This window comes from Octopus bimaculoides, chromosome 30 (genome assembly GCF_001194135.2).
Source record: "Octopus bimaculoides isolate UCB-OBI-ISO-001 chromosome 30, ASM119413v2, whole genome shotgun sequence".
NCBI lineage: Eukaryota > Metazoa > Mollusca > Cephalopoda > Octopoda > Octopodidae > Octopus > Octopus bimaculoides.
Window position 1 is genome coordinate 9,202,267 of NC_069010.1, and position 10,774 is coordinate 9,213,040.

Genomic DNA, 10,774 nt, shown 5'->3' on the forward strand with positions numbered 1-10,774 from the left:
ATATATGTATATATATATATATATGTATGTATGTACGTACGTACACAAAAGTTTATAAAGCAACAATGATATAAACACACCTTCTACACCTTTGTGTATATAATAACCTATATATTAATACTGATGAAATTGCACTCATCCCAACTCTGTAATGTCTGTGCATCTTAGTCATCATTGCTTTTCATTGTTCTTGTTGTCTCTTACAGATTACTGTGATAAAATGTTTGAGCTGTTCAACAGCTTTACAGAAAACTCCAAGAAGAAAGCTACAGTATGGCCACTCCAGATGATGTTGTTGGTACTCTGTCCTGTAAGTAGTGACTACAACTAGAACAACAACAATGGTTTTCTAGTTGTTTTCTTTTCATCTTCTCTCACTCTCTAGAATTCTAACTATCTATTGTCTTCTCTTTCTCTCTCTCTCTTTATCTCTGTCTGTCTGTCTCACCCTGCCTCTCTTTCTCTCAAAATATTGGAAACTCTTCTAATCACACTACAAACTTAAGAAACCTTGAATTTTCCTCCTGTTTTTCTCTTTTTGTCTGTCATTTTCTTTCTTTCTCACTCACTCTCTCTCTCTCTCTTCAATCTCACCGACAGGTATCACACCTGTACTGATTAAACCCACATCTTCTATCTAATAGCCTTACAATCCTAGTCATTCGAAAGTCCATTAAGCATGTGTGTGTGTGTGTGTGTGTAAAGGAATACTGAGCAAGTACCTGACGAGCATTCTGATATACTCTAATTGCTGATCTCAGCTGAAATGAATACCATCAATGCAACCTGGTTATTTGATAAGATAAAACCATTGCCAAGGGGTTAAGCTTGCTGTGTGGGATGGGGCTAACATTTTTCTACTGAATTCTTTTGTGCATTTGTGAGTGTTGGGTGCCATCCTCTTCACATAGACCTAAATATTTGTAATTTATTTTGAGAGCTAATTCTTTGATGATGGTAGACTTCATCACCACCACCATCATCATCATCGTTTGATGTCTATTTTCCATGCTGGTAAGGGTTAGCCGGTTTGACAGAGGCCCCAATCTAATCTGGCAAGGTTTCTACAGCTGGATGCTCTTCCTAACGCCAATCACTCCATGAGTGTAGTGGGTGCCTTTTGTGTCCCACTGGCACAAGGGCCAGTCAGGGCTCTGAATTCAGTGTAAATGTTGTTTTCCAGTGCTTCATACTATTTGACAGAAAGTTACCAATAACCAGAGAGCTTTATCATCATCATCATCTTCATTATATTCTTTTACTTATTTAAACAGAAAATCCTTGAGGAAATCAAAAACGCTGATGCTGGTGCACCTTGTTCCCCACAGATGCTAAAAAAGGTATGTTGTTCACCTTCATCATCATCATCATCATATTTCCATTGTAATTAATAATAATGATGATAGTAATTATTATAATAATTAATAATTATAATAGTTATAAAAATTAAAATAATGACATGTTTATTGACCACAAAAGGTGACAAAAAGATCGAGGAAAATACAGGACGATACAATATGGAATTGTATAAAAAATGTTTAAAAAAAACTAAACAGTATTGCTCGTTAACAACAACAAGAACAACATCTTACACAACTTATGGACATTCCATAGTTTTATTAATATTCTGCCGTTACATTCTGAGTTCAAATTCCGCTGAGGTCGACTTTGCCTTTCATCCTTTCAGGGTCAATTAAATAAGTACCAGTTACACATTGGGGTCGATGTAATTGAGCTGAACATGCTAATCACCAAGCCACATACGTGCATACATATGTGCGCACACACACACACACACTTGTCTAATTACAATAATAATAATGATAATGATAATGATTTGTCTCTTTCAGAAACATTTTATTGATGAAGCCCGCAAAGCGTTATCGAATCCGCATGGAGGAAGTTCGAAGGCATCTCAAACAGAAGGGGCCGCCGTGACATTTGTCCGCATGTGCAAAGCATCTACATATATCAACATTAACGATCGTCCTAATGTTTTGTTCACGCTAGTCCAATCTGTGACCCACGACCTCAAGGTTCGTTCATCTCTCTTTACGCATTCCCGAGCTTTGACCTTTCCTTTTGACGAAACAGGCATCCGGCTTTTGCAAATTGTTTAATTACGTTTTAATGGGCAGAAGCTGGGTTCAAATAAGATTAGGTTGTAATAGAGTTTCGTTTTCAAAATGCATCAATTAATAGCTCCACCTAATTAGAATATTAGTTTGTCCATCGTTGTTGGTGATGAATGACAACATCACATGGGAGAAAAAAGGACAGGGCATGGTGTATCCAGTTGTGACCAATGAGTCTGATGCGTGCTCAAAAGACCCTGTCACATCTTGGCCCTGGTGGTCTGCTGGGACCAAAGGCAAGGAGTTGGCTCTGAACTTGCATAGCTCACGTTTCCTTTGTGTCCCTGCAATCCTGTTCTGTCCGTAGGGAGTGGCACCTCTGTTGGTGCAGCTTTACCAGGCAGGGTAGTCTTGTTCTTGCATTTCCCAAGTTCTGGGGTCGACCTCAAAGTTCTTTGGTGAGGCTTTCAGAGTATCCTTGAAGCACTTTTCCTGTCTACCTTGCATGTGCTTGTCTTCTGCCAATTCTCTCTGAAACAGTCTCTTGGGGGGATCGATAGGCTAACACACACACACACACATTCGCATACATTTAAGTTGTGGTTTCTATTCTATTCTCCGCAGACCCTTCTGTTCAGCCCACCTTCCAGTACCAAGTTCAGCCGTAGCCAGGGTACAATCGGTCAAGACATTGACCTGTACATCGACTGTTTTGTTTCGTTCTTCCGCATCAACCCATACATCGGAGATCTACCCAAGGTCTGTCTCAACCCTCAATCTCCACTCATCTACCACCTGGTATTAGTCAGTGCATTGTACAAGATCATCACACAGGTAAGTCAATCACTTACTCACATGATCAAAACCATGTTTGTTTGGGGTTTTTTTTCTCTTTTTCTTTATTTTGTTTTTCTGTTTTTTTTTCCTTGGTCAGTGGTTGTGGGGTGGGGTGGGGTTTGGTTCTGCATTATTCTGTTGGTGTAAGAATGGGTGCTGTGGTTAAGCAGCTTACTTCCTGACCATGTTCTCTTGAATTAAGCCCCACCGCATGGCACCTTGGGCAAGTATCTCCTACCTGCCTTGTTTAACCTTCGGCTAACCAAAGCCTTGTGAATAGATTTTATTATTATTATTATTATTATGGTCAGATACTCACCCAAGCTGCAGCAGGCACACCTTGCAGGTCCTGGATGCATTCCAGGCCAGTTGTCCATGTAAGTCTGATGACGTTTTCCTTCTCACGGGTTCCACAAAACAAATTTGGATGCTTCCAGTTCAGGGTGGTACATGCAGTGACCAGATAGCCACAGCCATCTTTTCCTGGTTTTCTTTGCTCACTGACCTGACCCGTGTGGGGTGAAGTGGAAGCCCCTGAACCAAGCTCGTAACAGACACACTTTAATAACATGCAAATACACGTTCCCTGTTTGTTGTTTTCACTCATGAGTTGTTTGTTGTGTATATTTTGCAGCCGCGGTTAGCATGGTGGCCTGAGATTCGAAAGATGTACAGTAAAGCTGGTGAACTGCGTAGCATGTTCAATGATGCTGTGAACAAAGTGATGCAAGCAACAGCAAGCCAAGGACCAAAGACACAGGTACCAACCCGCACCTTTCCCTCTCGCAGCTTTGCCTCTCTTCTCTCTTCATTCTTCTCTCATTCTTTCTTTTCGCATTTATTATTTATATATGTATATATGTATGTGTGTATATATGTATTTATGTGTGTGTGTGGGTGTGTGTATACATATATGTATACATATACACCCACGTGCATGTGTACACCCAGTACAGCTGTAGAAACCCTGTCAATGTAGACCTAGGACCTGGCAGAGCTCTCTGGTTTCTTTGTTCTTGTTGAACCGTCTAACCTATGATGATGATGATGATATGTGTGTGTATATGGTGTATATTTTAAGATGTTTCAACATATGTATGCATATTTCTGCATATATAAGTGTATACGTGTGTGTCTGTGTGTCCTCCAACTTCTTGTAAACACACCTGTTGTTCTTGTTGTTGTGTTGCAGTTCTCCACCATTACGAAGATGACCGGTTTCAAGCTATCGCGGCCAGGGGAAGAGAACACAATGCAGAGATATTTCCTGTTAGGTTTGGTCAAACTAATCCATGCTGACCCCCTCCTTATGTTACATGTATGTATAATTTATATATACTCTCTATATCTAATATATGTATATAGTCAATTCGAGGAAGTTAGATCCACATTAGGGATTATATAATCCAAAAGATTCCACCAGTTAATCACTGCCATATAAGGAGAAAGCCTTGATGATATGTTAGGGATTATTGTGGTAATACATATTATTAATATTGAAAGAAAATGGAGAAAGATGGATGTACAACTAATTTATTTGTATATTAAGATGTTGAAATTAAAAAAAAAAAATAACAATGCAAATAAATTATAAGTTGTGAAGCTCAAAAAAGAAAATGGAGTTTCACATTTTTCATTTTCTTTTTGACCTTCACAACTTGTAATTTATTTATATTGCTATTTTTTAAAAAATTTCCACATTAATATCGTACAAATAAATTATTCATCCATCTTTCTCCATTTTCTTTCTTTCAATATTTATATATATCTTATATGGACTCCCAAGGGTCACGAGGTCCCTGGTTGAGAACTACTTGAGGATTACCCTAGAAACTATAATCTTCCTGCTATTAACATGACTTGCATAGAGTGTGATGGTGGTGGTGGTTTTGGCGATAGAGGTGGTGGTGGTGGTGGATGTAATTTCATTATAATTTTTGTTTGTTTCTATCTGTATGTTGCTTCCTGCAGAACCCAGACAAACCAGGGCATGAAGTCCAAAACAGCACGTCAGAGCTGATAAATGGTTTAGTGTCCCTTGTCCATGTCCAACAAATGCCGGAAATTGCACAAGAAGCGATGGAGGTAAGTGGCACCAAGAATTTTGTTTGTTCATCATGAATATTCATTAGTTGTTGTTGCTGTTAATGAGGATGTTGTTGTCATCGTCATCAGTCTTAGCTTTTGATCCCTCTCTCACACAAACGGCCTCTACATCAGGCCAGCAACAAGAAGAATCTAGTCTTCCTGGTTTTGAGTGTAGTTGCCAGCATCTTCCCAGGTGATTCTAAATAGCTTCTGATCTAAATATGGTACCCCGTGTCTTGCATCTCCTTCTCTTTCTTCATCCCTCTGCTGGAACCCATTAATATAACCACCTGCATCTTCCCTGGTGATTCTAAGTTGCATTAACGGTGGTGTACCCTTTCTTTTTGGCTTTCCCCTTTCTTCCTTCATCCCTCTGTGGGTCCCCATTCTATAGCTACTGTTTTGAGTATTTTCTTCTGCATCTTGCCAGGTGATGCTGAGGAGGGTTGGTCATAACTGGTGTGTTTTTAATCCTAAGGCTGAATTGGGACTTGTTAATGACAACCAGCACTAATTACAGAGTGAATTTGGTAGATGAAAACTATGTGGAAGCCTGTCATATATATATCTATATTATATGTGTGTTTGTGTTTGACCCCCTCCCCTTATTGTTTGACAACTGGTGTTGGTTTGTTTACATTCCCATAACTGCAGTTCTGCAAAAGAAACTAATAGAATGAGTACCAGACTTTAAAAAAAATGACTGCTAAGGTCGATCTGTTTGACTAAACTCTTCCAAGCATTGCCCCAGCATGGCCACAGTCCAATGACTGAAACATATGCAAGACAGATGAAATGAGATAGGTGTCCAACTAAAGCAATCTTTGTTTATATGACAATAATGACTGACGATCACACGATTGATGACTTACTGTTGTTTGTTTATGATTGACTGAATTCCTTCTCTGTTTTTCAGGCTCTGCTACGGTTACATCAGCCAGAAATTATAGCATTGTGGAATCCTGAAGCACCAATAAATACATTTTGGAAAATAAGGTAAGAATATGTCCCAATATGTATAATTTTGGTCTTAGCAAAGGTCTTGCATTTTATGTTGTAAGGCTGTGTAACTAGTTTAGTAACTTTTGAATATTCGGTTCTGCTTCTCGTCTTCTATCAGGCCTCTGGGTGTATGTGTGTGTGCATGCATACACTAGCAATCCTCAGACAAACCTCCCAGGGACGCATGCGACCCTCAGGCATTCTTCAGGTGGCTTTCAACAGTTTTCCCTCTCATCATCATCATTATTTAACATCTGTTTTCCATGCTGGCATGGGTTGAATGGTTTGACTGAAAACTAAGTAAGCTGGGCAGCTGCAGCAGGTTCCAATCTGATCTGGCAGAGTTTCTACAGCTGGATGCCCTTCCTAATGCCAACCACTCCGAGAGTGTAGTGGGTGCTTTTTACGTGTCACTGGCACAGGTGCCAGTTATGTGACATTGGCATTGGCCACACTTGGTTTGACAGGTCTTCTCAAGCATGGTATATTGCTACAGGTATAATACATTTTTCCCAGTTTTGGATCTGGCCTGGATATTAAAAAGGTTGAGAACCACAGGTATGAACGAACACACACACACACACATCTGAGCTACAAAGGTAGTAAGTTTATGGTGCTGGGCTTCTCTGATCAACACCACCACCACCACCACCATTACTACTACTGTTTTCTTTTTATTGTTGCAGCTCTCAAGTGTTAACGTCCGTCTCTCAAAAGCTGATCCAGAACCAGCTGAATCCAAACCCTCCAGGTGCGCCGCCAATGGCCAACAACACCGAAATCCTCAAATGGCTCCATGAGATCCTCATCTGTCGCAACAGTTTCCTCCAAAAGCACAGCATCAATGCCAATCTCGGCAGCAACATTACCATCTGTACAGACTCTCACATCGTTCTAGAGGTAAACCATCTTAGCTTCATCTGCATTCCTCCTCCTCTTCTTCTTCTTCTTGCCCCCTCCACCCCTTCCTCCCCCTCGTCATCTTTTTTCTCTTCCTCTTCTCCCCCTCCCTTCTCATCCTCTTGCTCTACCACCTCTTCCTACTCCTCTGCCTCTTCCCCCACCCCACCTTCACTTTTGTCACTTATACCTCCTCCTCCTCCTCCTTCCTTTTCTGTTTTGATAATTATACTTATTGTGGGAGTTGTAGGACGTTGTCATTATTAGGAAGGCACAAGACACTACCAGGCATTTTGTCCATCTTTGTGTCCTGCATTCGAATTCCAAAATTGACTTTGCTTTTCATGCCTCTTCCAGGGGTCAATGAAATAAATACCTGTTGAACACTAGGGGGTGATGTAATCAGCTACCCCCCCTCCCACGAGACTTCAGGCCTTGTTCCTATAAAAGGAAGGTTAATCATTAAAAGCGGCGAGCTGCCAGGGTCGTTGGCACACTGGACAAAATGCTTGACAGCATCTTCACTTTCCTCTGAGCTCGACTTTGCCTTTCATCCTTTTGGGGGTCGATTAAATAAATACCAGTTGCACACTGGGGATCGATGTAATCAACTAGTCCCCTCTCCCAAATTTCAGGCCTTGTACCTGTAATTAAAAAGATCATTATTATTATCATTTTTGGTTTCCTTTCCTTATAACTTGATTTCAGCTGCCTTAGAACCGGGCATCCTCTGCAGGCCAAGACGAGCAAGGGCACTTTTGCCTTTGCCATGCCTGCTAAAACTATCCCCACATTTATTCCATTTTAGATGGAGAGTGCTTTTATTATTATTATTATTATTATTATTATCAATACTATTCTAGCTGTATTATATGATTCATTCTGTGTGTGTGTCTTTTTCCAGGAGGTGTTCTTCATGTATCTGTGGAGTATTGATGTCAACGCTGTACTCACTGCCATGTCCTGTTTTCATTTGCTGTGTGAGGAAGCTGACATCCGGTGCGGGGCCGATGAGGTGGCCGTCACTCAAATACTCCCTAACTACAATGTCTACTCGGACCTGGCTGCTGCCAGCATGACGCTGACCACAGGTGATGTGTCCCTTCTCTAGTAGTGGTGGTGGTGGTGGTCATGATGCTGTATGTGATGGCATGAGTGTTTGTGTGTGGTGGTGACGGTATATGCGTCAGTGCGTGACAGTGGTGGTGGTGGTGGTGACGGTAGGGATGATAATGGTAGTGGTGGTGATGGCAGTGGTGGGGATGGTGATTGATTGTGGTAGTTGAGGTGGTAGTAGTGGTGGCATTAGTGGTGGTGGTGGTGATGGTAGTAATTGTGGTAGTGGTGGTGCATGCATTGTTATAGTGAAGGTGGAGTATCTATTGTAGAATTGATATAACAGTGAGTGAAGTGGTAGTGGCAGTAGTGGTGGTTTATGTGTCTGCATTGCAGTGGTGCATGTGTGGTTGGTTGGTTGGTTGGTTGGTTGGTGGTGGTGGTGTCACTCTCAACTCACCTCCGATTCCCTCTGTTCAGGTCGAGCTTTACTACAGAAGAAAATAATGGGATTATTACGGAAGATCGATCATCCAACCCCAGGGAATACGCAGGTGAGTTATCTCCCCTTACTCTCAACCCCCTCTGTCTGGCCTTAGGATGTTAAACTCAAAATAAACCACAAAGGTCAGATGTTGGCCTTTGACGCCCTGCCCCTAGATTGGGCTGGCTGGGGTCAGTAATTTTGAATATGAGAACTGGCTTGGACTTTGTCAAACTCTCTAACCCTTGAGAGCGAGGAAAGTGGATGGAAAACGATGTTCATTATACATACATACATATATGTACGCACACACACCCACCCACATATCATCAAGCATCTGTTTCCCATGCTGGCATGGGTTGGACACTTTCACTGGAACTGGTAAACTGCAGGGCTGCACTGGGCTCCATTCTGATTTAGCTTGGTTTGTATGGCTTGATATGCCAACGACGAGTCCCTGGCACGAGTGCCTCTTATGTATCATTGGTTTGGGTGCCTTTCATGCGCCACCTTCATTGGTGCCTTTTACGTGTCACCAGTGCTGGTCATGGCTACAGTTTTATTTAGTTTGACATGTCTCCTCGAGCACAGCAAATCATCAAAAGTCTTCGTCACTTGGTCATTGCCCCCACAAACACAGACCATCATCGTTTAACCCTTTCATTACCAACCTGGTTGAAACCGGTTCTGGCTCTGAGTACAAATATCTTGTTTTCATAAGTTTTGAATTAAAATCTTCCACCAAACCTTAGTCACAATTTATATTCCTAACACTAGCTTAATGATAACGAAGTTATTTTACTAAATTCTTTGTTATATTTTAAAATAATTGAGAGAAACACAGACCATCTCAACAGAAATACAGTAACGAAAGGGTTAAGTGTCCTTTTTTCCATGCTGTAAAGACGTGGTTAATACACATCCAGGAATAAGAAACCGGATGATGGCTGGAGATGAAACTGATTGAAATATAATGTAGATATAGATATTGTAAAGATGTGGCACATCCACGAATAAGACATTTGATGCTGGCTGGTGATGAAAATGAGACGATGTAGCGTAGATATAAATATTGAAAGTGTTCCAGCTGTGAAGATGTCGACAATCTGAATGTGTGTTGCTGTTATCATTGCAGGCATGGGAGGACACATGTAAAGCATGGGACAATGTTACGAAAAACCTTGATATCTACCCGAAAGGAAAGCTGGAAGAAGGCTGCAGCTCTGGAAGTATTGGGGAAACGATTCGGCTACGGAGAAAACCAACCCACCATGGGACATCTGATCACGAGTTAGAGGTTGGTTTTTCCCTCACAAGTTGCTTCTCTCTGTTCTTTTTTTTTTTTTTTTTTTTTTGCCTGTGTGATAAAAAGTTTATGTCCCTACTACATGGTTCTGGGTTCAGTGCCACTGTGTGGCACCTTTTGGCTAGTGTCTTTTATTGTAGGCTTGGGCCCACCAAAGCCTTGTGAATGGGTTTGGTAGACAGAAACAGAAAGAAACTTGTCATATGTGATATTCTATGGATATCAACTGGTGACATAAATATATATCTATGTCATAACTCCTGACTTTCTTGATATTCCATATACACTTCCTGAAATAATCTTCACTGATTGGATTTACTGCATTCCAATTGCAAAGGGATCTCTACATTACGTCCCCCTGTGTTGGCTTACTCTCTGGTGTGGAGCCTGATCCACTAAAGGAGCTTTGGCCTGATTACCAGGGGATTAGTTAAATCTGTATATTGTGCATTATATTTATATTTGTGTGGGTGTATGTGTATATGTGTGTATGTATACATCTATATATATATATATATATATATATATATATATATATATATATATATATATATATATATATATATATATATATATATAGGTGCAGGCATGGTTGTGTGGGAAAAAGTTTTGCTTCCCAACCACATGGTTCCAGGTTCAGTCCCAGTGTGTGATACCTTGGGCAAGTGTCTTCTACTGTAGCGCCAGGTCAACCAAAGCTTTGTGAGTGGATTCGAGAGACAGAAACTGAAAGAAGCCTGTTGTATATTTGTGTGTGTTTGTGTCTGTCCCCCGTCAGTACCTGACTAAAAGTGTTGGTTTGTTCACATCCCCATAGCCTAGTGGTTCAGCAGAAGGGACTGACAGACTAAGTACCAGTCTTTAAAAAAACAAAGTACTGGGGGTCAATTTGTTAGAAACCAAACCCCATTGAGATGGTGCTCCAGCATGGCTGCATTCCGTTGACGGAAACAAGTAAAAGGTGAAAGACATAGTTTGGGAACCGCACGCTCTCGTCACTCTTCCTGTTCTTTGTCCCCCCCCCCC

At 41.1% G+C, this 10,774-nt stretch overlaps 2 protein-coding genes across 5 annotated transcripts in view; both read left to right on the forward strand.

Annotated features, from left to right (window-relative positions):
* Positions 1-6,000, forward strand: part of LOC128251292 (neurofibromin-like) — a 29,806-nt gene extending 23,806 nt beyond the window's left edge. The window contains exons 9-16 of the mRNA XM_052978168.1: positions 207-310; positions 1,275-1,340; positions 1,851-2,036; positions 2,700-2,909; positions 3,547-3,672; positions 4,105-4,230; positions 4,884-4,997; positions 5,917-6,000. Coding sequence (XP_052834128.1) covers positions 207-310; positions 1,275-1,340; positions 1,851-2,036; positions 2,700-2,909; positions 3,547-3,672; positions 4,105-4,230; positions 4,884-4,997; positions 5,917-6,000 — 1,016 coding nt within the window. The remainder of the gene's footprint in view (positions 1-206; positions 311-1,274; positions 1,341-1,850; positions 2,037-2,699; positions 2,910-3,546; positions 3,673-4,104; positions 4,231-4,883; positions 4,998-5,916) is intronic.
* A 3,720-nt stretch (positions 6,001-9,720) lies between these two features.
* Positions 9,721-10,774, forward strand: part of LOC106878902 (neurofibromin) — an 80,729-nt gene continuing 79,675 nt past the window's right edge. For all 4 annotated transcript variants that reach the window (XM_052978165.1, XM_052978164.1, XM_052978166.1 and 1 more), the window contains exon 1: positions 9,721-9,739. The gene's annotated coding sequence lies outside the window, so the exon portion shown is untranslated. The remainder of the gene's footprint in view (positions 9,740-10,774) is intronic.